The sequence below is a fragment of the Labrus bergylta genome, chromosome 23 (genome assembly GCF_963930695.1).
Source record: "Labrus bergylta chromosome 23, fLabBer1.1, whole genome shotgun sequence".
Lineage (NCBI taxonomy): Eukaryota > Metazoa > Chordata > Actinopteri > Labriformes > Labridae > Labrus > Labrus bergylta.
In genome coordinates this window covers 12,505,364-12,528,940 of record NC_089217.1, presented here as the reverse complement: position 1 = coordinate 12,528,940, position 23,577 = coordinate 12,505,364, and the positions used below count along the sequence as shown (strand labels likewise).

The 23,577-nt window shown below is 45.8% G+C and overlaps 3 protein-coding genes across 6 annotated transcripts; all 3 read right to left on the bottom strand.

The window, feature by feature from the left end:
• Window positions 1-4,963: 4,963 nt before the first annotated feature.
• On the bottom strand, window positions 4,964-7,375 carry mgst1.2 (microsomal glutathione S-transferase 1.2). Of its 4 annotated transcripts, none has more exons than XR_010665130.1 (4): window positions 6,711-6,917; window positions 5,815-5,906; window positions 5,211-5,535; window positions 4,964-5,152 (listed from the first exon to the last, which is right to left on the bottom strand). XR_010665130.1 is itself a non-coding variant. In XM_065951266.1 (4 exons), exons 2-4 carry the CDS (start codon window positions 6,825-6,827, stop codon window positions 5,289-5,291), a joined length of 456 nt encoding a protein of 151 aa, XP_065807338.1. In that variant the 5' UTR covers window positions 6,828-6,839; window positions 7,239-7,375; the 3' UTR covers window positions 4,964-5,288. The 4 variants fall into 4 exon arrangements, 3 of the variants coding, with proteins under 3 accessions (XP_065807338.1, XP_065807337.1, XP_065807336.1); XM_065951266.1 differs by adding an exon at window positions 7,239-7,375 and having other exon boundaries at window positions 4,964-5,535; window positions 6,711-6,839; XM_065951265.1 differs by adding an exon at window positions 7,239-7,328 and having other exon boundaries at window positions 4,964-5,535; window positions 6,711-6,884.
• A 6,396-nt stretch (window positions 7,376-13,771) lies between these two features.
• On the bottom strand, window positions 13,772-20,102 carry dera (deoxyribose-phosphate aldolase (putative)). The gene is made up of 9 exons (XM_065951262.1): window positions 19,945-20,102; window positions 18,903-19,000; window positions 18,353-18,500; window positions 17,988-18,083; window positions 17,111-17,245; window positions 16,741-16,869; window positions 14,405-14,517; window positions 14,130-14,279; window positions 13,772-13,995 (listed from the first exon to the last, which is right to left on the bottom strand). The coding sequence occupies exons 1-9, from the start codon at window positions 19,973-19,975 to the stop codon at window positions 13,939-13,941; spliced, it is 957 nt and encodes a 318-aa protein (XP_065807334.1). The 5' UTR covers window positions 19,976-20,102; the 3' UTR covers window positions 13,772-13,938.
• A 65-nt stretch (window positions 20,103-20,167) lies between these two features.
• On the bottom strand, window positions 20,168-23,521 carry hmga2 (high mobility group AT-hook 2). Its single transcript, XM_065951267.1, has 4 exons — window positions 22,280-23,521; window positions 21,959-22,045; window positions 21,548-21,598; window positions 20,168-21,429 (listed from the first exon to the last, which is right to left on the bottom strand). Exons 1-4 carry the CDS (start codon window positions 22,364-22,366, stop codon window positions 21,307-21,309), a joined length of 348 nt encoding a protein of 115 aa, XP_065807339.1. The 5' UTR covers window positions 22,367-23,521; the 3' UTR covers window positions 20,168-21,306.
• Between the last annotated feature and the right edge of the window lie 56 nt (window positions 23,522-23,577).

Here is a 23,577-nt window from a genome sequence, read left to right as displayed (position 1 = left end):
TCATCATCTTTTGGCCGCCTCCTCTGCTGACCTTTGACCCCTCCTCTCAGGTTTGTCATGTCCCGCCCACGCACAGCAGCAGTTTGGAGTGAATCACTTTGGGATGAACATGTGGGCAGAAACACAGAAGAAGTTAGAAACTGTGTTTGTCTCTGCTGACGATCTTTTCTGCATGACAGTCTTCGAGGAGCTGAACGTCTCTGAGCCTCACAGGACGTCTGACATTATATTCAGAGCTTTTCATGAATCCTTCCACTTACATCTCGTCTAAAGTGAGGTAGTTACCTTATTATTCCAGAGCCTGCTCTGTCCTCTGTGTTTGTCTGCACTGGGAGAGCACCTGCACAGTCCTCCACAGGTGGGTTTGAGACCTGGATGTTAAAGCGTGCTCTCTCTCTCTCTCACTCACACACACACACACACACACACACACACTCACTCTCAATCATCCCTACACCAGATTTTTCTGTTTGGCTTCAGCTGTCTCTCTCACCATCACTGAACCAAATGTGTCATTGGATGAACATTCAAGGTTTTTATGTTAACTGTGGATGCCCCATCAAACCAGATACCCTAGGTCTGGTTTTTAAAGGTATGCCTCCTCCTCCATCTATACTCCTCCTCTTCTCCCCTACCTCCCCCCCCCCCCCCCCCCCCCTCCCTGCTCACCTCTCTTCCTCCTGAACTCTCAGGCAGCAGAGGAAACAAGGGGAGGAGGATAAAAGTGTAGGAATGGTAATGATGCAGAGTAATGATTTCCCTGGAGGTGATCTGATCTATCGCCGGGGGGGAGAGAGGGAGAAGAAAGGCCTGAGGGGAGGAGGCGGGAGGAGGGGGATGCACATCAGCATTTCAGGCAGCAGCACCTCACATACAGGAGGGGAGGAGGGAGTGGGGATCTGCTCAGGTTTAAAGGGTGAGGAGCTGGAGATGAAATTAAAGAGCTGAGAGCGATGATTTAACAATGTTCAGAACTCAATAAGAGCAGGTAAACAACAAATTACACCTGTGTGTGTGTGTGTGTGTGTGTGTGTGTGTGTGTGTGTGTGTGTGTGTGTGTGTGTGTGTGTGTGTGTGTGTGTGTGTGTGTATGTGTGTGTGTGTGTGTATGTGTGTGTGTGTGTATTGATCCTTCACAGTGAACCTCCTCACTGAGCTGCTGCTGCTGCTGCAGGAGAGAAACCAGCCTCAGATTCACCTTTTTCATTTTCTCTGAAACATCACAAATCATCACTTTTTTTCAGATTATTCTCTGCAGGGACGAGTAAATTCAGACACACGCAGCTTTGTATGTTTACAACCGTATGTGGGCCGTCAGGGGGAATCAAGACGCAACGGCCAAGAACCATTTGTACAAAAAGTCAGCAAGCTGAGAAACGCTGCAAATTGAAAATTATATTTGCCAAAGTGTCAAACGAATGCAACGAGGGAAACACGCTGAAAAAAAAAGAAATGAGTTGCAAAAAAAACAAACACACGAATGAACACTCAGCAAATACTTAAATGATGCCAAATCAGAACACACAAACAAAACAAATCATCAGTGCTCCAGGCCTGCAGGGGGCGCCCTTTGTTTACTGACAGGGTTTTTATTGAAAGGAGAGAGAGGGATGGCAGGATTGGTGGTACAAATCAAAACTTTAAGAGTTATTTAAAAAGAGGCAAATGTCGTCGTCCTCCAGTGTTTAAAAAATGAAGTGAATCTAAATACGGCAGTTCCTCCAGTGTCCACTAGAGTCTGTCTCCTGTAGTGAGTCAGTCCCCATAGAGCCCCATGTTAAAATGTTTAACTTTACAAGCAGAACTAAACATGTTTACAGCCTGGTTCAAAACTGGTGTTTTTACATCGAGCACTGTAAACAATCCTACACTAAGAAAACAGAAACAATGTTCAGACTGGGTGAGAATGGTCTGGTTGTACAGACGGGTCATCCAAAAAGAGATGGCTGCCACAGGAGGACAGACTCCGCCCCCACTGTGACACCCAACAGGTAGAGATGGAGCTCCTCTTCCTCAGATCATACACCAAATATCAGACTGTGAGAGAGGAATACTTCCCCCTAATCACACACGTGCATTCTGAATTTTAACACATAATACACACACAAAAACACAATAACTACCAAATCTGCTGGGAGAAAAAAAACTGAGATATGTGCAAAATTTATCCCAGCCTGTCAGAACCTGACATCAACCAGTTGAACTTGAACACACACACTTATCCATCTCCATCGCTCTCTCTCTGTCTCGCTCTCGCTCCATTTCACCCTCGCTCTCGCTCTCTGCAGTAAACAGATCTGAGATCAGCTCCGTCGTCTCCTCAGAGGACGAAGGCTGCTCTCAGTCAGAGTGTCTGATCTGTCAGAGTCTGATGGTACAGGTAACACTCCCCTCCTCCTCACCTGAGAGATGAACCAGTGATGAATTCAAACTCTGTTACATCATGTCGGACTGACACTGAACAACACACACTTCATACATCACTGTTTGAAGGAGGAGGAGTTACAGATTGTTGCTTTAGGACCTGTTCATGTGAATAAATCACCAGAACATCAGTTTGTTTTTCAGCTTCATACCTCTGAAGGGTTCCAGAGTGAAGCTCTGAAGTTTATATATATAATATATAGACGTCATATATATATGAATATACAAGTCTATATATATATATACGATGATAGACGAAGGTTTCTGAGACTGCTCTGAAGTTTGATGACTGATTAAGACGTCTGTGTGTGTAACAGACCTATTAATCTATTTCTATTAATAATGTCTGAATAAAGAGCTGAGAGGAACTGTGTGTGTGTGTGTGTGTGTGTGTGTGTGTGTGTGTGCGTGCGTGCGTGTGTCTCTGTGAGTGTGTGTGTCTGTGTGTGTGAGAGTGTGTGTGTGTGTGTGTGTGTGTGTGTGTGTATGTGTGTGTGTGACAGGTCTAAATGATGTTAATAGAGTGTAATAAAAAGCACTTTCTCCTGAGTGTCTCAGTACTTGCAGGTGTCAGGATGATGTAGAGTCTCACCTGCAGCTTCGGTTGGATCTCTGAAATATTTAAAACAGCTTTTGATCGCCCGCACACTGATGAAGGGTGGAGGAGAGAGAGAGAGAATGAAGCAGTTTAATGAAGCAGATATTAGACGGAGTGAGGAACATTTTAATGAAGAATCTTTTATATTCTTTTATTATAACATCACAGAGTTATCGACAAACACTAGCACGCTGTTCAAACACAAATTAAACCTTTGTGTTTCACTGTGTGCTCGTAATGACGTCTGTAGAAGACCAGAGTTATCATCCAAGGACTCTAATTAATGTAACACACACACACACACACAGTGACACACACAGAGACACACACACAGACACACACACACACACACACACAGACACACACAGAGACACACACAGAGACACGCACACACACACACACACACACACACACACACACACAGACACACACACAGACACACACACAGACACACACACACACACACACACACACACACACACACACACACACAGACACACACAGAGACACACACACACACACACACACACACACACAGACACACACACACACATAGAGACACACACAGACACACACACACACACACACACAGAGACACACACAGACACACACACACACACACACACAGACACACACATAGAGACACACACAGAGACATACACACACACTCTCACACACACAGACACACAGAGACACACACAGACACACAGAGACACACAGAGACACACACACAGAGACACATACACACAAAGGAAAAGTAATGACAGTGAGGCTGTTAATTTTCCTCTGTGGTTGTTAATTGAACGTTTCCATTGTAACTATGACACACTGACGATTGATTGGCTGATGGCTCCTCCCCCTTTCCCCCCTCCTCCCCCTGTGGTCTAACATGGCCTCTGCTCTAAATAGAGGAGGAAACAGTCTGAAACAGTGAAGGTATAAACGCTGTGACGGAGGAGGAAACACTCTGAAACAGTGAAGGTATAAACGCTGTGAGGGAGGAGGAAACCCTGTCAAATTCAGGAGTGGGGGTGGGGGTCTCGGCCTCTGTGTTCAATTACAGCTCACAGGAAGTGAATCAATAACATTTAAATTGGTTATGGAAATCACCTGCAGGCCTGAGATCAGCAACAATCTGCTGCCCTGAGCTGAAGGTGGACGGCAAGCTGTGAGGGTCAAACTGGATCAGAGATCTGATGCTGGTTTTGTTTAGATTCGGACATGGTGTTTACATGCACAGACACAAAAACAGGATTCTTAAAATAAAACTGATTTAATCTGTGATATTCAAGTCAAGTCCATGGAAACACACTCAGCTAGAAAACCAAATCCAGAACAAAGAAGAGGAAGTGCTGAAACACAACTTAAGATTGATTTTAACAAAACACACACACTGACACACACACGCACACAAACTGTGTGTGTTTGTGTCCTGGTGAGGAGCTGGAGTGTTAACATGGCGCCCTCTAGTGGAGAAAACTGTCACATCAGCCACAGAGAGGAGGAAACACACGGACAATAAGGAGCCAATGAGATCACAGATCTTCAACAGCTGTGTGTAATAATAATAACAATATTAAGACATAATCAGTGAGAAGAATGAAGTCTTTGTTTGTTTTATCAGCTGCAGAGTTTAATGAGACTTTCTTCATTGTCATCGTCACATTTATTTATCTCTGGCTCACATAAAGAAAGTCTTCATAATTAAATTTATGGATGAAATATGAAGACTCATATTTAGGTGTTATTCTGCTTTAATGAAACAGCTGAAAAGTGTTATAGAGAGAAAAGTGGTTTAATTACGTCTGAGATGAGATCACTCAATCTCGTCCAATTAGAGAGAAGGATTAATGAAAGACCCAGAAGCTTCTACAATCAAGCTTCATCCCTTAATGACACATCCAGCAGTTACCTTCGAATCAAGTAAAAAAACAAAAAACCCTGATATAAAACTTTATTTAAACACGTTTACAATGACAACAGATCTTCAGGTCGGAACATGACGAACACATACAGAACTTAAAAAAGCAGAAGTTACATCAAACTGAATTATGAAGGAATGAGAGGAAGGAGAGGAAGGAGAGCAGGTCCAGGTCTCTACAGGACCAGGGCTAAGTCGAGTAGTTCCAGGTCTCTACAAGACCAGGACGGAACCCTGCAGGTCCAGGGCTAAGTCGAGTAGTTCCAGGTCTCTACAGGACCAGGAACTAGCCGAGCAAGTCCAGATCTCTACAGCACCAGGAACTAGCCGAGCAGGTCCAGGTCTCTACAGGACCAGGACGGAGCTAAGCACTCGGTAGGCCATGGAGAAGGTGCTGAGCATGCCGATCATCCAGGACAGAGCTCTGCATGGCTGAGGCAGAACACACACGTAGGACAGGGTGTGGAAGATTCTGGAGCCGGCGAAGACTCTGAAGTGGAGCAGAGCGCTGGAGAGAGAGGGTCCTGTCAGGGTGTAGAGCAGAGCGATGACCACGAAGGGAACGATGTTCTCCAGGTCATTCTGATGACACCTAAACAGCAACAACATCAACATCAGGTACATAACAAACACAAGCCAAAGAGAATGTACAGAGAGCGCGTAACAGTGGAGGACTGATACGTCTACTTCCTGTTTCATGTCAAGTCACACAGACTGACACCTGTATTTGTATCCACTGGTATTAAAGAACATCACCAGTAAATGTGGTTTGTCTAACCCTGCACACAAAGAGCCGCTTCAATGATTTAAAATATGTTTGTGTTTATTCTAACAGAGACTCTGTTTCACGCCCCACATCCGACGTGCTCACCTCCTCACTCTCTCCACGTCAGGATGTGTCCTCAGCTGCTTCTTCCTGTCCTCCGCAGACTTTAAGGCCACATCCTCCTCGTTGGCAAAAGCCTGAGAGAGAGAAAGAGAGAGAGAGAGGGGGAGAGAGAGAGAGAGGGAGAGAGGGAGAGAGAGGGGGAGAGAGAGGTAGAGGGAGAGAGTGATAACACATTCTGTCACAATCTAATGAGTTTGAACTTTGACTCAGAATCAGGTGAAAGGTTCAGTAACATAAAAGAGACAAGCCAACAGGAAGTCTGACACAACAACAAGTTTAGTTTGATGGTTCTTAATCAGCTCCAAAGTCCTTAATGTGGTTTCATACAGCCTGTAGTGGAAAGAACGACGTTCAGTAGACAAGATATTATAGATATGATTCATGTTGGATTGAAGGTTCAATTAAGAAGAAGATTAAGATGTGTTGAACAGGACTGCTGAGGTCACATATTATAAAATCCCATTCCCCATGTTCCTCTAACTCTAATATGTGTCTCTAGTCTGTCTACAAACCCCCCAATGATGAGAAAAGTCCATCCTCTCCGACTTTTGCCCGCTCCACTTTTCAGAAAATGTGTGCTCAAACAGGCCGTTTGGAGATTTTCCCTTCATGACATCACAAAGGGCAGTAGCCCCTCCCACAGCTAGGTGTTTGTTCTGCCACCTGTCTGCCTTCTCATCGTAAAAAGTAGGACAGCGAGAAAGCCCGAGACACCCAAGACCTTCCAGAGAGGGGGCGTGGTTGAAGAGGAGGAGAATATGTGACCTTATAATCCAAGTTCAGATAGAGACAGACCCCAACCCGTTATAGTTTTAGAAAGAGAAGCTGTAAACACTTTATATAATGTCAGAATATAAACAGGAGTGTTCGTTACGTACTCCTCTGGAGAAGCGGTAGAAAGCCGTCATCGGAGCCATCAGCAGCATCTTGATGATGACCACAGCAGCATATGTGGTGAAGGCCTTGAACACCTCATCGTCCATCAGCTTAACCATGACAGCAGTTTACTGCTCAACACCAACGAAGAAGAGACGGGAGGTCAAGCTACAGCTCTGTCCGAACACACGTTTTAAATTTAAACAAACCTGGTTAAAAAATGAGAGAGAGAGAGAGAGAGTGCTCTGCAGAGACCTGTGTGTGTGTGTGTGTGTGTGTGTGTGTGTGTGTGTGTGTGTGTGTGTGTGTGTGTGTGTGTGTGTGTGTGTGTGTGTGTGTGTGTGTGTGTGTGTGTGAGGAATGTGTTTAAAGATTAACTGATAGTCTCAGTTTCAGTCCGGCTGCACTGACACATTCACTAAAGTTTCATTGTTCTCTCCTGCAGGTTTAAGTAAAGTATATTTTTTCTAAATGAATCAAACATTAAAGATAATCAGTTTGAGGACAGAGAGACTCAGAGCTGATCTTACCTGTCGCGATGACTCTGCAAAAGTGTTGCTAACCTCTTACCCAGAGACTGAGGGGGCAGAGCTACAGCACAATAACAAACTTGTTCCTGAAGACGGGGGGGGGGGGGGAGTTCCTGTTTGCACTCGTGATCCTGTTATTCAGCAGCCTGAGGAGGAGTTTAAAGAAGAACTTTACCAGAAGCTGTTTACTTTATAATTCTGTGTAAACAAAAGACTGACCACCAGTTGGTGCTCACAGTGAACACACAGAGGTCCTGATCACTAATGTTCACTAACTGTTCTAATGACGTTGATTATCTTCTTGAGATGGCTTCAGACTGACGGGACTAAACCCCAGTGATGCCCTGGATCTGACTGCCCATTGGTCAACACACCTTCATATGATTCCCATCTGTCTTTCTCCATTCACCTTCCAGCCCTACATATCAAACATCACCATACCCTACCTGTCTGCTCCTACCTGTCTCACCTACCTGTCTTACCTACCTGTCTGCACCTACCTGTCTCACCTACCTGTCTTACCTACCTGTCTGCACCTACCTGTCTTACCTTCTTGTCTACACCTATCTGTCTGCACCTACCTGTCTGCACCTACCTGTCTCACCTACCTGTCTTACCTTCTTGTCTACACCTATCTGTCTGCACCTACCTGTCTGCACCTACCTGTCTTACCTTCTTGTCTACACCTACCTGTCTGCACCTACCTGTCTTACCTTCTTGTCTACACCTACCTGTCTGCACCTACCTGTCTCACCTACCTGTCTACACCTACCTGTCTACACCTACCTGTCTGCACCTACTTGTCTTCACCTTCCTGTCTCACCTTCCTGTCTTACCTAACTGTCTTACCTACCTGTCTTACCTAACTGTCTTACCTACCTGTCTTCACCTTCCTGTCTTCTCCTTCCTGTCTTACCTTCCTGTCTTTTCCTTCTTGTCTTACCTACCTGTCTTCACCTTCCTGTCTTACCTACCTGTCTTCACCTTCCTGTCTTTTCCTTCTTGTCTGTACCTACCTGTCTTACCTACTTGTCTTATCTACCTATCGTCACCTACCTGTCTTACCTAACTGTCTTCACCTTCCTGTCTGCAGCTACCTGTCTTACCTAACTGTCTTACCTACCTGTCTTCACCTACCTGTCTTACCTTCCTGTCTTCTCCTTCTTGTCTGTACCTACCTGTCTTACCTACTTGTCTTATCTACCTATCTTCACCTACCTGTCTTACCTAACTGTCTTCACCTTCCTGTCTGCAGCTACCTGTCTTACCTAACTGTCTTACCTACCTGTCTTACCTACCTGTCTGCACCTACCTGTCTAACCTACCTGTCTTCACCTACCTGTCTTACCTAGCTGTCTTACCTACCTGTCTTACCTAACTGTCTTACCTACCTGTCTTCACCTACCTGTCTTACCTACCTGTCTGCACCTACCTGTCTTACCTACCTGTCTTACCTACCTGTCTGCACCTACCTGTCTTACCTACCTGTCTTCTCCTTCCTGTCTTACCTTCCTGTCTTCTCCTTCCTATCCGCACCTACCTGTCTTACCTACCTGTCTTACCTACCTGTAAGTTTTAATGTAAGTCTGTATTTGGGTCCTCTCCTTGTTGCTCTCCATGAACAGCTGAAAGTTGATGAACAAGCTAACAGATAACAAACTCAGTCAGACGATCAGCCCAAAGATCATTCCCTTCTTTTTCATTTCAAGGATTTTAAACCAAACTGTTGTGTTTTCTTTGGTTCTCCTTCTGTTGTTCTGTTGTGACGACACCACATGATTATAACCTCTAGGAACAACGCCCTGAGTGGACGGGGCCGTCTCCTTCCCCCCACAGCGAGTCAGTGTACCTTTAATGTTTACCTGTACCAGGACCTGTACCCCACTGATCCCACACCTGCAGCACAGAGAACCTCCATCTTTGTTCAGTGTCTGTGTTTGGGTCCTCTCCTTGTTGTTCTGTCTAACACGTGATGGGCAGTCCGACTTTCCTTGAGACTGTTTTGCATGATAAACCGGAGAAGTCATCAGCACTAAATATCAAACTTTAGAACAGTTTCATTCTAACGTTTGTGACTCGACATTAAACTATGATGGAATAAAACACAGCTCAGAACCCTATAACCAAGAAAACTTATAAAGATATGAAGAAATCTTTTCCTCTCCCCAGAAACAGAAGCCCTCTGTGTGATTCCTCCTCGTCTTCGTACGTCTCCTCTCATCCTCGTCTTCATCGTTCCATCAAAGTGGAGTGAACGCGGTGTGAACGTGGCGTCTGCAGACTGTGCCCAGACTTCAGCTGTGTGCATCACGATCACTTTGGTCTCAAACATTTCTGTCGTGTCTCTTTAATCAGACGAGTGTCAGGTGGAGGTGTTTGGAGAGCCAGGAGCTTTACACAGTCTGAGGCGAACAAAGAGCCGAGTCGTCTCAGCGTGAGGCGCTTTGAACACACGCACCAATCACCTGATGAAGACACCATGCTCATTATTTCTCCTCCCAGTCAGCCCTGTGCAGGTACACTCAGTCAGGGAGGGGGGGGGGGGGGGGCTCAAACTCTAACTCTGTGCTCATCATTTTACTGTTTGTCCTCAGGCTGTTTTCAATCATCCAATATATGTGATAGCATGATGCTAACAACAGAAGACATGCTAACAGAGGAAGTTTTCCTCTTGTTCCCTGTCTGCCCTGTTTTGAGCTTCAGACGAGTTCATACCAGGGTATCAAATATCAATCAATACAACCTGGATCTGAAGGTTTAAACCAAACAACAAACCTCTGAGTCTGAGGAAGGAAGCCAACATCGAAGTCCCAAAATCTGCAGTTCCTCCAGTGTCCACTAGGGTCTGTCTCCTGCAGTGAGTCAGCCCCCATAGAGCCCCATGTTAAAATGTCTAACTTTACAGCTACAGTTCCTCTAATGTTCTCTAATGTTCAAGCTTTGTTGCCATGGTTACAAACAGGTATCAGTATTGTTTAACTTTTACTAGAATCATATCTAAGTTTAAAATGATGGTGTGGTGACGACTCTTCTGAACAGGCTGAATTAGAAATCACGCGTTGAAAAAAGATATGACGTAGAATAAGGGGCGTGGCAACAAGACGTGCATTAGAAAATAAAGTTAAATAAACTGATCGTCCTGCAAAAGATCAGAGAAACACAAGATGCAACATCTTAACCCTCGAATGTGATGAGAGGCATTTTAACGGGGAACATGTGAAACCTGCAGGCGTCCTGCTGTCTGTCTGAGCGGTCAGGGTGTGTTCGTTCCCCCGCACTTCACTGAACTAAAGCAAAGCCCTCTGGGATATCGGGGAAGGGGGGGGGGGGGGGGGGGGGGGGTATCAGAGTCTCATTATGGCTGTTTTTAACAGAGTGCTTCTCTGTGTGCACGCTGCAGACGGCTCCACGCTCTCCTCTCAGCCTCACTGAGGACATAAATCTCCAGTGAGCGGGATAATTAGCCAGATAATTTTATCCATAACGATGCACGTCAGTCAGAGGAGCTGATGAAATTAAGGAACGTCTTCAGTGTGAAATCTCTGCCCACATTATTCAAGTGTCAGGGGACTGGGGGGGGGAGAAGTCTGAGAAACTTTTCCTTCTATAAAAGGCTGATTCATAAATCCTCCCAGTGTGAGCGCCGAGTGTGAGACAGAGTTTCTCCTTCAGGATTCAAAACAGAGGTGAAATCTGCAGGAGCTGAACGTCTGTTTAAAGAGAGCTTACACATACAGAAACCTCTAGCAGAGGTTACAGGTGAGAGGAGAGCTCCTGCAGGTCAGGAATATACCGTCACTCGAATGTCTTCAGAACTCAGTGAAGAGCAGCTCAATACTTCTTCTGTTCTGTATGTTTGACTCCTCGTTCAGCTGGTCACTATTGGCCCTTCTTCCTGTTGATCTACGACGTCACTAAACAAAGAAACAAGTAAACAAGTAGCCAGCTGTTGAATGATGAGAACTTTGCCTCTGACTCGCGTCTGCTTCTCTCTTCATGCCTTCGTCTTGTTTTCTTCTTCTACACGTTCACAATTTTTGACTTACAGGTCAGAGGTCAGAGGTGGGTGTGTGTGTTTCTCTCATAAACAGCAGTAGTTCTTTGTCTTTAAAACATGAACGTGACGATACGAGACCCTCTAACATCACATCATCGCTCACACACCAACAACAGAGTGTGACAGAATTAGAGCTCGCCCACAGGGACACACACACACACACACACACATACTTTACTTCTGTTGTCTTTTGAAGTTATTCCCATTTTCAGGAGAACAGCGAAGAGGAGGAGGAGTTGTGTGTGTGTGTGTGTGTGTGTGTGTGTGTGTGTAGGTTACAGCTACTTGTCCCCTCGATGGATCCTCAAAGATCTTAAACCATAAAGAAGGTCTATTGCTGCGTTCCATTTACCTCAGCACTCGGAAGTCGGAACTGGGAATGACGTCACACCCGAGATAACTGCGTTCCAGTTGCAAGTCGGGAAAAGCAACATGGCCGCCTCCAGGAGTACCTTTGTTTTGTTAGCTAATACCAGACGATAACAACACACAACATGACAGTTTCATGCCAACACCTCCACAGAGAGAAGTTGCACCATCGGTGTGTGATTGATTTAATTACACAAAAAGACGCCTAAGCTGCGAATAAACTCAACAGTTACATCTGAAACATCCCTTTCGATGCACGTAGCAGCCATATTGGATCGGAACTCGGGCTACTTTTTTTCTTTTTTTTTCAGAGTTTCCGAGTTGTAATTACGACTTCAGGGGGCGTTCCAGTTGACACTTCCGACTGGGAACTGGGAATTTCCCACTTACGAGATCAACTGGAACGCACCATGTTACTCAGATGGTCAGACAGTTGCTCCGTACCGTGCTCGATTGTCCCCCCCCCCTCCCCCTCCCCCGCTGGCCTGCACCCTGAGCGTCCGGACATCAGACAACAACAAAGAGAACATGACAGCTACTTTACTGACTGCGTGTCTTACTGTGAGTCATGTTAAGTCAGATGCAGACAGAACAGTGCAGGGTTTCTCCTGAATGAAGGCGGTCCACGTTGTGTACCCGTGCTTGGGCTCGTGTATGAACTGTACCGTGATTCAGGACCGAGGAAGACTGAGCACGGATCAGAGAGATCACACTGGTCACACGAACTGGACTTTAGGGGTGAGGCGTGCTTAGGCATGGTACAGATTGCCTTGTAGTGTGAGTGCGCCCTTAATGATCAGCGCACACACACACACACACTCAGTTTGTTCTCACTAACTTTACAGCATCTTGAAGCCCCTCCCCCCTGCCTTGCCCTCCTCCAATGTCAGTGCTCACTTCAAAGGAGTCCCCAGAGACCCCCCCCCCCCCCAAACAGACACATAGACACACACACCTCTATACACTCATATCAGTGTGTGTGTGTAGACAGGTGAGTGTGAACCTGTTTGATCTTTAAACATGTATTCTCTCTCTTCTCTCCACCGGGGAGCCTCAGTCCAAGGTCAGCCTCGTAGGCAGGGTGCATCATGGGGAAAAAGAGGCTGAGCGGCATCAGGGGAACGAACCTGACTGCCCCGCCCACTTCCTGTTCCCGCTGCCGTTTGAAACTTAAGACGTTAAACTCGTCATGATGTCACCACAATGATGTCATTACAAATGAATGATTCACTTTATTAACGCAGAGAATGTTGAAATATTCCACAAATTTCTCTTTAAATATTTATATGAAGTTTACTTACACATAAATATATATACATACACATGACGTTTAAAATAATAAAGTATTTAAAATCAGCAGTAAACTCTAATAATTTAACAGCTGATCGTTAAAACAGAACTTTACATTATATACAGTTTCCGTCTGTCTGTCTGTCCTCCAGTCTGTCAGTCTGTCCTCTCAGAGATGATTTATGATTCAGGTTTTTAAAATCGTGAATAAAATTATGAAATCAAAGAATCAAACATGTCGTGTGAGAAAACATTGGAAATGTAAAAATGTGGATTAATAAAAAAGGTGAACTCTAAAGAAATGATCCTCATTATCTTGATTTAAATGAATGTAGGGTTATTTAATGAGACACGTAAGAGAGAGATCTGATCTCAGCTCTTCTTCATGTGCACACACCCCCCCCCCCCCCCCCCACCCCTCCTCCCCCACCCCCCTCCCAGGGTTTAACGTTTAATCCCACATTTACCCTTAAGCAACCCCTCCCCTGAGGTGTGTGCTGCGTTCAAGGTCAGGCTGAGACGTGTTAATCAGAGAACAAAGTTTTCAGTCTTCCCATGAAGTGAGCTTAAACGTACCGTGATAAATCTGCAGAGAGTCTGATGAAAGAATCCTCCAGAGCGCCCGAGAGACACGAGGAGAACATCTGCAGGAATGCAGCTCCCACCAGTATAACTAGTAAAACCAGTTTGATCAGCGTCCACCAGTATAACCAGTTTAACCAGCATCATCCAGTATAACCAGTTTACCCAGAGTCCTGTGCGGTCCTTCTCTCGTCTTTTCTAACTTGAAGTCGGTGTGAAAACATCAGACGCCATCTTTTATTATAATCTTTATTAACTGAATCACATGAAAACTTTCAGAGCCTGAAATCATTCTGCTGTGAGTGTGTTCAACAGAAACACTGGATCAATGTGTGTGTGTGTGTGTGTGTGTAAGTGTGTGTGTGTGTTTAGTTTGAGGTCATTAAACAGGACGTCACATGATCAGGCCATCGGCAGCTCGTGATAGGCTGCGTACTGTCCAGTCACATGATGGTAGATCTAAAAAAAGAGAAAGAACAAACAGAAGAGGTAAAGTGTGTGTGTGTGTGTGTGTGTGTGTGTGTGTGTGTGTGTGTGTGTGTGTGTGTGTGTGTGTGTGTGTAATATACGTTTGTATTGTATCTCTTCCTCACCTGTCTCTCGATGTCGGCCAATAGGCTGCTTGCTCCGAGGCGGAACAGGTGTGGGTGGAGCCAGTCGTCTCCCAGCTCTTCCTTTATGAGCGCGAGCCACAGCAGAGACTCCTGAGCCGTCCTGATCCCCCCCGCAGGTTTAAAGCCCACCTACACACACAGTATAGAATATCTATATGTTCTGTTTCGATAACGTCAGATGTGATGTGTAGTCAAATAAGCGGTTACACTGATTCATGATTATAGATCACCTGGTACAGGTGTGGTCACTGTACCTTGTGTCCTGTAGACAGGTAGTAGTCCCTGATGGCTCTCACCATCACTATGGCAACAGGGTAGGTAGCGTTGACAGTTTCTTTACCTGTTGACGTCTTAATGAAGTCTGAACCTGTCGAGTCACACACACGCACACGCACACACGCACACACGCACGTTCATAAATCATGAATAATATAAATGATAATGTTATAAAAGCTATCAGGACAGATCTTCCCTGGCCGGGTCTCCCAAGGCAAACTTGTCCCAAATTGGGGATGGGACCAGACTAAAAGCGGATTAAAAAAGCCCTTTGAAGCAGCAGAAGCCTGGGTGGACTGGGAACGTCTCGCAGCGGCCTCCAGTCCGTGAGGTAATGAACTCCCACCTCTGGTGGAATTTGTCTTTCTGAGCCGTCGGATAGTTTGCCAGAGTTTCCTCGATGCCAACCAAAAGTCCTTCTCCATAGTCTGCTAGAACTCCTCCCACACCCAGGTTTTTGGTTCTGTAACCACAGCCCTCCGAGTCAGCAGAAACATGTCCGCTGCTTCCAGAGACCCCTGGGCTCACCAAACCTCAAAGGACTCCTTCTTCAGCCTGACAGCTTCCGTCAAGGTTGCCGCCATGACGTGGCATCGATTGTTTTCTGGTTGCAACTCCTAGCAGACACTTCCACAATGGAGGCTTTGAAAATGGACCATTTGGACTCCATGTCCCCAACCTCCCCAGGGATAAAAGGGAAAGTGGGGCTTGTCCCAGGCTGTTAACAGCAGGGGTGGAGAACTTGCTGACCCGGACTGGGGATATCAGTCCGGGTCAGCAGGGGGAAGGAATCATTTTAGGAACTCCTGAACCCAACCAACCAGTCCTCTGAAGGGGAGGCAGAGCAATAATGTTATAACTATAATCACTGTCAGGATGTGTTTATAGTACTCTACATTATTAACCTTTAATAACCTGTACAGGTAAACAGAGGAGGAGCTGACCCCTGCTGTGACTGAACATCTGCTAACTGTTAATGGTTAACTTGCTGCTGCGTCATCAATAATCTCCGTTCTTCGCTCTGTGTCCGTCGTGTGTTATCGGCTTTCTGATAAAAATAGAAGATGAAGTGAGGCTGGTTAATAGATTACCCACAATTCCCTGCTCTGTGGTGAAATGACGCTTCATTACTGCAGAGTGAGACGAACGTTTTCAGTCCATTAAAGACGAGTTCAGAGTGTTTCTGCAGCTCAGGCTTAATTACACTTAATGGATCAAATTATTAACGAGCTGCACCAATGAATTCACTGCCTGTTACAGGTCAGTGTGTGTGTGTGTGTGTGTGTGTGTGTGTGTGTGTGTGTGTGTGTCTGTGTGCATGTGTGTTTGTGTGTGTCTGTGTGCATGTGTGTTTGTGTGTGTTTGTGTGTGTATCTGTGTGTGTGTGTGTGTGTGTGTGTGTGTGTTTGTGTGTGTCTGTGTGCATGTGTGTTTGTGTGTTAATATAAGAAGTTACTTTTCTCGATCTCTAAGATTGAGCAGCAGCGTGGACACCAAGACATTTTAATAATCATCTCTGGCCTTTATAAGCTGCTCTGTGAGTGTGAGTGTGAGTGTGAGAGTGTGTGTGTGTGTGTGTGTGTGTGTGTGTGTGTGAGAGAGAGAGAGCAAGAAAAGTTGAGCAGCAGCACCACCAACAGATGACAGCAGGAATTACAGCGAGCATGTAACTGTGTTTAAATACAAACTTTGACTCAGTTTAAAGTTTGCAAGAAGAAGAAGAAGTTTGTTCAGCGAATGTGAATAATCAGATCGTTTGGTCGTGACTGATCAATGAACTCTAGGGACCGAAATGTGTTTTGTAAAGATAACGTTTTAAAGTCGTCTGTGGTGATGATTAGTTGATGACCTTCTGTTCTGATAAAAACAAAGGGTCTGATGACTGGCAGGGAATATTTTTGTTCTATAAATGGGCACCTTTATATATAAAACCAGATTTATTGTTTTCTTACAGGAGGACACCTCTAGAGGGCAGCAGAGCTCAGGCTGTATATAGCTACCTGATGTGTAGGACATAAACTACAAACATGGAGACACTGGAGGAGGCCACTGTGATGTAAACTCTAATATCATTACAGACTTGTTCTATCAGCTTGTCTTTAGAACTTTCTGTCAGTGTAGTTCCTGCTGCTCTGTTCAATCTGTCACATCCCCTCTAACTCTACACTGCCCCCTACAGGTCAGGTTCACACCGTAGCTTGTGGCTGCTTAGCGTTAATGTTTGAACATGTGAACAGCTGGTGCTCCAATCAGACTCAGATCAGCCATCATGCTGAAGAGAACAGGTAGTTCAAGTTTATCTCCTGACACGTACCCGCCATCATGGCCACCAGGCTGGCTTTGTAGACGTTGGTGAAGGTACCAAGCTCTCCGATGGCGAGGATGGTCTTCATGTGAGCGTCTCCACAGGCCTGACGAAACTGACAGATCTCATCGTACAGAGCTGCCGAGAGAGCGAGAGAGAGAGAGAGAGAGAGGTACTTAACACACTGTAAATACCTCATCACCATGTGTGTTCATTCTTCCATTCAGCAGGTGTGTGTGTTGAGTGTTTATTGACCTGTGTTGATAAGCATCATATTTGTATGTTTGTATATTTAAGTCTCATGTTGTTGTTTATCTTCAGACCTCAGAGTGACTGAAAACACTTCCTGTTTCTCCTTGGTCATGTCACCTCAGCGTACCTTCCCATTGTCCCGTGATGGCGAGTGTTCGGTTGATGACGATGTCGATCTCTGCCGCTCCATCAGACACCGCCAGGCGCACTTCCTGAAGGCGGGTCTCTAACGGGGTCTGACCTGCTGGGAAACCAGTCGCCACTGGGAAAGAAAGAGAGAGAGAGAGAGAGTAAAATAGATAGACTAAACAGACCATAGAGGGTTCAGACAGGTGAGACTCAGACTCAGGTGAGCTCCACACTGCAATTAAAAAGTAAATCCAGAGGTTTTTCCACACTCTGAAACTCACATCAGCTCACCTGAGTGCACACAGGAAGTTTACCAGCAGGCTGCCTGGAGAAACTCAGGTAAAGATGGAGTGAGTTTGTACATGTGCTCGGGGCATTTGATTGAGGTGTGTTCAGGTCATGTAATTTACCTGAGAGGTGTGTTAGGGTCATGTGATTTACCTGAGAGGTGTATTAGGGTCATGTGATTTACCTGAGAGGTTTGTTCGGGTCATGTAATTTACCTGAGAGGTGTGTTAGGGTCATGTAATTTACCTGAGAGGTGTGTTAGGGTCATGTGACTCACCTGAGAGGTGTATTAGGGTCATGTGATTTACCTGAGAGGTGTGTTAGGGTCATGTGGCTCACCTGAGAGGTTTGTTCGGGTCATGTGATTCACCTGAGAGGTGTATTAAAGTCATGTAATTTACCTGAGAGGTGTATTAGGGTCATGTGACTCACCTGAGAGGTGTATTAGGGTCATGTGATTTACCTGAGAGGTGTGTTAGGGTCATGTGGCTCACCTGAGAGGTTTGTTCGGGTCATGTGATTCACCTGAGAGGTGTATTAAAGTCATGTAATTTACCTGAGAGGTGTATTAGGGTCATGTGACTCACCTGAAGCCACAGGTAGGCTAGAGTTTGCAGCTTTAAGAGATTTAACAGCATCAGGAACACGTGCAGGATACACACACACTGCTGCTGTGGTTACACCTGGAGATACACAACATACACAACATTACACAACATAACACACACAGTGCTGCTGTGATCGTCTCTAGAAAACGACATATACAGCAGAGTACAGAATGATACAGTGTCACCCCCTGCTGGATGAACTCAGGCATTACCATGTCGTCAGACCAACCTGACGACTGGCCGGCTTCTGATTTGCATGCTGTGTGTGTGTCCGTTGTGTGTGTGTCCGTTGTGTGTGTGTCCGTTGTGTGCGTGTCTGTTATATGTGTGGGTCTGCAGTGAACCTTTGTTGTGCATGTCCATGCTCTTCAGCAGGTCACATCTGATTGGCTGGACAGCTTTCAGACACAGACGGTGGACGTTGGACGGAGTGTCATCTCCCGCCAGAGTGGTCAGGTCGATACAGGTGACCGCCTTCAGGAGCCACGCCGCCTGCATGAAGGAAACACAAAAAGAGAGTATGACACAGACTAGCAGAGTGTCAGTGTGTCTCCATGTTCATCCTTCAGGAGCCACACCACCTACAGTGTAAAAAGGAGAGTACAGGTGAGTACAGGTGAGGACAGGAGAGTACAGGTGAGTACAGGAGAGTACAGGAGAGTACAGGAGAGTACAGGTGAGTACAGGAGAGTACAGGAGAGTACAGGAGAGTACAAGTGAGTACAGGTGTGTACAGGTGAGTACAGGAGAGTACAGGAGAGTACAGGAGAGTACGGGTGAGTACGGGAGAGTACGGGAGAGTACGGGAGAGTACAGGAGAGTACAAGTGAGTACAGGTGTGTACAGGTGAGTACAGGAGAGTACAGGAGAGTACAGGTGAGTACAGGTGAGTACCTGCCACTGTTTCTTCGGTGTCTTCAATCCCTGTATCTGCTGAGCTCTCTTGAGGACGGCCTGAGTGTTCACCCTCACCTTAGACACCCACTGCAGGTCTGACACACAGGAGCAAAGCATTGTGGGAAAAAACAACACAAAGAACAGAGTTTAATCTTTATGATTTTTAAAGTGACAGGACACTTATTAACTAATGATCGTCCTGTAAGCATGGTTAAATAAAATAAACAAGTTAATGAGATATAAATGTAGTTATTTAAAGTCACAGGGTTGGGTTTGGAACCAAGGGGTCGCCGGTATGAGACCCGGTGCAGACTGAGATGAAATTGGGTCTGTTCACTCCCCTCCCTCTGATCCTGTTAGTGCATTCCTCTGTAATTCAGCCCCTGTGTGTGTGTGTGTGTGTGTGTGTGTGTGTGTGTGTGTGTGTGTGTGTGTGTGTGTGTGTGTGTGTGTGTGTGTGTGTGTGTGTGTCATGACTGACTGTCATGAGATCTACATTAACTTCAAGTCTGACTGTCAGCAGAGCTACTGTTCGAGCTAAGTGTGTGTGTGTGTGTGTGTGTGTGTGTGTGTGTGTGTGTTTGAGTGTCTTCTTCAGGTCAGTCCCCTCTATAACATGTTACTCATTAATCAGACTGAACTGACTCTGTTCTGTTAAACACATATAAACACATGTATATGAAACACATGCATGTTAAACACATGTATTTACTCATGTACTAACACTAGATCTGATGTTATGATTAATGTAAGATACTGATGCATAAATACCGGTGTGACGGTTAAAACAGTGACCGTGTTAACTGGTGACTTGAACGCGTCCTGTGTGTTTCTATGTTTTCTGTAGTTTTTATTGTGACGTCACATTTACTCCTCAGATAAGCCTTTAATAAACAGTTACTCACCTGGACTGTCACCAGTTAACACGGTCACACTTTGACCCGAAACACTGAGCACACGTGTTTAAATGCAGGAAGCTCGTGTTTAACGTAAAGAAGTGACGTCATTAACGGCTCCGGTAAAGGTTAGTGTCTCTTACCGAGTTTAGTCCCGGGGTTTCTCGCAGACATGACGAAGATTAATTAAAGAACAGATGTGGAAAAGAACACATCCACCTCTGCACAGTAGAGTTACCGACACTCCTCCACCTTCTTCTTCTGCCTTTGATTTGCTAACCAGGTGCAGTACCGCCACCTGTCGGACTGGAGTGTGGCGCAGTGGGGGGAAAAGGCAGCATAAAAAAAGTTTTGTTTCCTTCCAAGGTTTTGTCAGCTGTTCATCTGTTCCCTGAAACGTGTCTCAGTTCATATATTCTACCGGCTTACAACCTCCTATATATATTTATATATATAAGGTATAGACAGTACATAGGGTATAGCCTATATATTAAATACAAGAGGTTTATACATAGAGCTTAAACTACAAAAATGATTTAAGAACCCTGTAAAAGATGAGACAAACACATGAACATTATAAAACATATATTTCTTATGTATTGCGTTCCATTAAAAAGCAGTGAGTATATAAAGGTTTGCTTCTTTAATGAGGCGGGGGGCAGTAGCTCAGTCTGTAGGAACTTGTGTTGGGAACCGGAGAGACGCCGGCTCAAGTCCCGGCACGGACCAAGTCTGGAAATTGGCCTGGTAGCTGGAGAGGTGCCAGTCCATCTCCTGAGCACTGCCGACGTGCCCCGGAGCAATGCACCGACCCCCACCACCAGCTCTGGAGCGCTCGCTGTGGGCAGCCCCCTCCCTTCCGAGACCCCTCCATTAATGCATGTCCACAGCTGCTTGTGCATGTGTGTGTAACATGTTCATTTTCCCCTCGCGAGATAATTTATTGATCCTGAACTTTGGCCTGAATTAATTGATCATTTCTCCTCTGACAACAAAATAACAATCAACACCTGTCTTCAGGTAAACACAGTCATCATCATATCAACCCAACAACAACCTGTGTGTGTGTGTGTGTGTGTGTGTGTGTGTGCGCGCCGTCTCCACCCTGAGGTTTCTCTTTATGATGAGCTGAAGTTTTAAAGCTGCCACGATCAAACTGAGAATCAAACAGGAAGTTGTCACCTGTACGATCAACAGAGGAGGAGGAGGAGGAAGGAGGAAGGGCAGGATGAGGAGGAGGAGCAGGAGGAGAAAAGAGGAGGAGGAGGAGAAGCAGGAGAAAGGAGGAGGATGAGGAGGGGGAGGAGGAGGAGGAGGAGCAGCAGGAGGAGGAAGAGGGTCAGGAAGAGGAGGAGGATGAGGAGGAGGTTTTATCCTGCACCCTCCTCCTCCTCCTCTTCCTCCTCCTCCTCCCCTCTTTCCTGTAGAGAAAAACAAGATGATTCAGTTTAACTCTCAGTTCATAATGCAGAAAATCTCTTGTGTGTGTAATCATATGTGTATTTTCACGTGTGTGTTTTCAGGTGAGTGTGCCTCACCTGAGCAGAGGTCTTCTGGATGTCTTGCTGAGGCTGCAGGAGAGAAGAGAAGGTCACAGCGGTCGAGGATTTTAACTTCAGCATCACTTCCTGTTTGATGTGAAAACACTTTAAATATATGCAAAGGGAGTTTACACCACCTCACAATAATGTGTGTGTGTGTGTGTGTGTGTGTGTGCATGTGTGTGTGTGCCTCAAGCAGACTCACCCACTTCCTGGGTCGTCCTCGTGGTCTCTTCTCCGCGCTCGCCTCAGACATCTGAACAGATCAGGAGAGATATAATTAATAAGATATTTAATCAATAATGTAACAACACGCATAGGTGGAGCCTATGCCAGCCTGTCTGTCAATTAGATAGGCCACGCCCCTCATTGTGAATAACTCTTTTTCTTTACAAAATAAAGTTATTAAATAATTCTCGCACCGTTCAGCGTGTGCTAAAAAAGAGTGTGCGTGTGTGTGTGTGTGTGTGTGCGTGAGTGTGTGTGTGTTTATTATTAATTTGGACTTGAAACAGGAACCCTGATGAATTAATGATCTTATGGTTTAATGTTTCTCAGTGTGAAACTTGAACCCTAACCCTGTGTGTCCTCTGTCCTTCAGGTGTGTCCTTGTCACCTTGGTTGCTGCCTTGGGTGGTCCCTTGTTCTTGCTTCCTTTGGGACGGCCCCTCTGTCTCTTTGGGAGGGGATCTCCACTGGGATTCTGGCGGAAGGGGGTGGGGGGGGGGGGTTATTAAAGCTGAGTCAGTTAAAGAGTGTCCACACACACACACACACACACACACACACACACACACACACACACACACACACACACACACACACACACACACACACACACACACACACCTCCAATAAATAATAACCATCATTAGACTATTCAACAATTCACCTTTAAACCCGAGCTTACCCGAGCCCACCCCAGACCTGGGCTCACCTTGTGGGACCTGGGTCTCCCGGGTCTCCTCTTTTGCTCTGCGGGCCCCGAGGTCTCGGCTGCCTCCTCTCTGCGTGCAGCGCTCATGTCTCCCGGAGCTCAGTCCTCCCAGTGTTCCGAAAGAACAACAGAGAAACTGGAGAGTTACCTGCTCAGGTTATCCACTGACCACACCGATACCCAAAGAGACCCGGGTCAGACTGCAGCTCAGAGAGACCGGCCCTGCTCAGATCTCACACACAGCCGGCTGCAGTCCTGTGTGTGTGTGTGTGTGTGTGTGTGTGTGTGTGTGTGTGTGTGCGTGTTGTGTGTCACAGATTCAACATTTAAATCTACAGGTGGAATCAGACAGAATCTGAGTTATAAACTTATATTGTTGGACCAAAGATGAAAACACACACACACACACACACACACACACACACACACACACACACACACACACACACACACACACACTCACACACACGCACAGGTTTCCCACACTGCCTCAGCCTACAGGCTACATTCAGTTTTTTCATAAAAACTCTCTCAGACCCCACAAAAGGAGGGGGGGGGGGGGGGGGCATCAACATCAAACCAATAGATCAATGTCTGCATCAGTACTGTTTCCCACAATGCAAAGCGTCAGGTCAGAGGTCAAATTGATGGACAGCAGCATCCATTGTAACAGACGAAATAATCTCAATCAGACCAAACCACACAAAGAGACCACCGGTTATCTTTGTTGATTCTCTTAAATCATGAAAATCTAAATCTAAATGAATCTCAGACTCTAAGTGGACTCTACTCTGTAGTGGCGTCTGATGTCAGCTGGGCTGTTGTTAACTTCCTCATTCCAAGACCAGAAACCAACTTAGGCTGGCCTGGTGCAGAATAACCACCAACTACAGACTACATGCAGTACATACAGCATACTGTGTCCTATAATAGTTTGTAGAATGCTGTTTTGAAAACAGCCAATGTCTGCTTAGTGTGTGTTTGTGTGTGTGCGCGTGCGATTACTTCCTGTGAGGTGGGTAGAGGAAGTCGACACAGTGACCTTCAACCTCTGCAGATCAGACACCATGCCCAGGTCAAAGGTCACATAGCAACACAAGGGTAGATGCACATGTTGGGTTAGGGCGCCTCCTGCTGTCTGCTCTGTCTCTGATGGTTTATTCTTTTATTCTGATATTAATGATCTAAATTAATGAAATCCTGTTGAGTTGTAAATATTTTACCATGACGTCACAGTCTAGTTCTTCTTCTTCTGTTCAACAGTGTGACATGATGCTCCTCTGACCCCTCAGCTCACC

Excerpts from the sequence above, each read along its gene's own strand:
- mgst1.2 (XM_065951266.1), bottom strand. The coding sequence starts at position 6,827 with ATGGTTAAGCTGATGGACGATGAGGTGTTCAAGGCCTTCACCACATAT. Across the intron at positions 5,907-6,710 it reads TCTACCGCTTCTCCAGAGGA|GCTTTTGCCAACGAGGAGGA; the intron begins GTACGTAACGAA and ends TCTCTCTCTCAG. Across the intron at positions 5,536-5,814 it reads GACGTGGAGAGAGTGAGGAG|GTGTCATCAGAATGACCTGG; the intron begins GTGAGCACGTCG and ends GTTGCTGTTTAG.
- dera (XM_065951262.1), bottom strand. The coding sequence starts at position 19,975 with ATGTCTGCGAGAAACCCCGGGACTAAACTCG. Across the intron at positions 19,001-19,944 it reads AAACCCCGGGACTAAACTCG|ACCTGCAGTGGGTGTCTAAG; the intron begins GTAAGAGACACT and ends CCTGTGTGTCAG. Across the intron at positions 14,518-16,740 it reads CCTGGTGGCCATGATGGCGG|GTTCAGACTTCATTAAGACG; the intron begins GTACGTGTCAGG and ends GTGACTCGACAG.
- hmga2 (XM_065951267.1), bottom strand. The coding sequence starts at position 22,366 with ATGAGCGCTGCACGCAGAGAGGAGGCAGCCGAGACCTCGGGGCCCGCA. Across the intron at positions 22,046-22,279 it reads GGAGACCCAGGTCCCACAAG|AATCCCAGTGGAGATCCCCT; the intron begins GTGAGCCCAGGT and ends CCCTTCCGCCAG. Across the intron at positions 21,599-21,958 it reads CACCCAAGGCAGCAACCAAG|ATGTCTGAGGCGAGCGCGGA; the intron begins GTGACAAGGACA and ends TGATCTGTTCAG.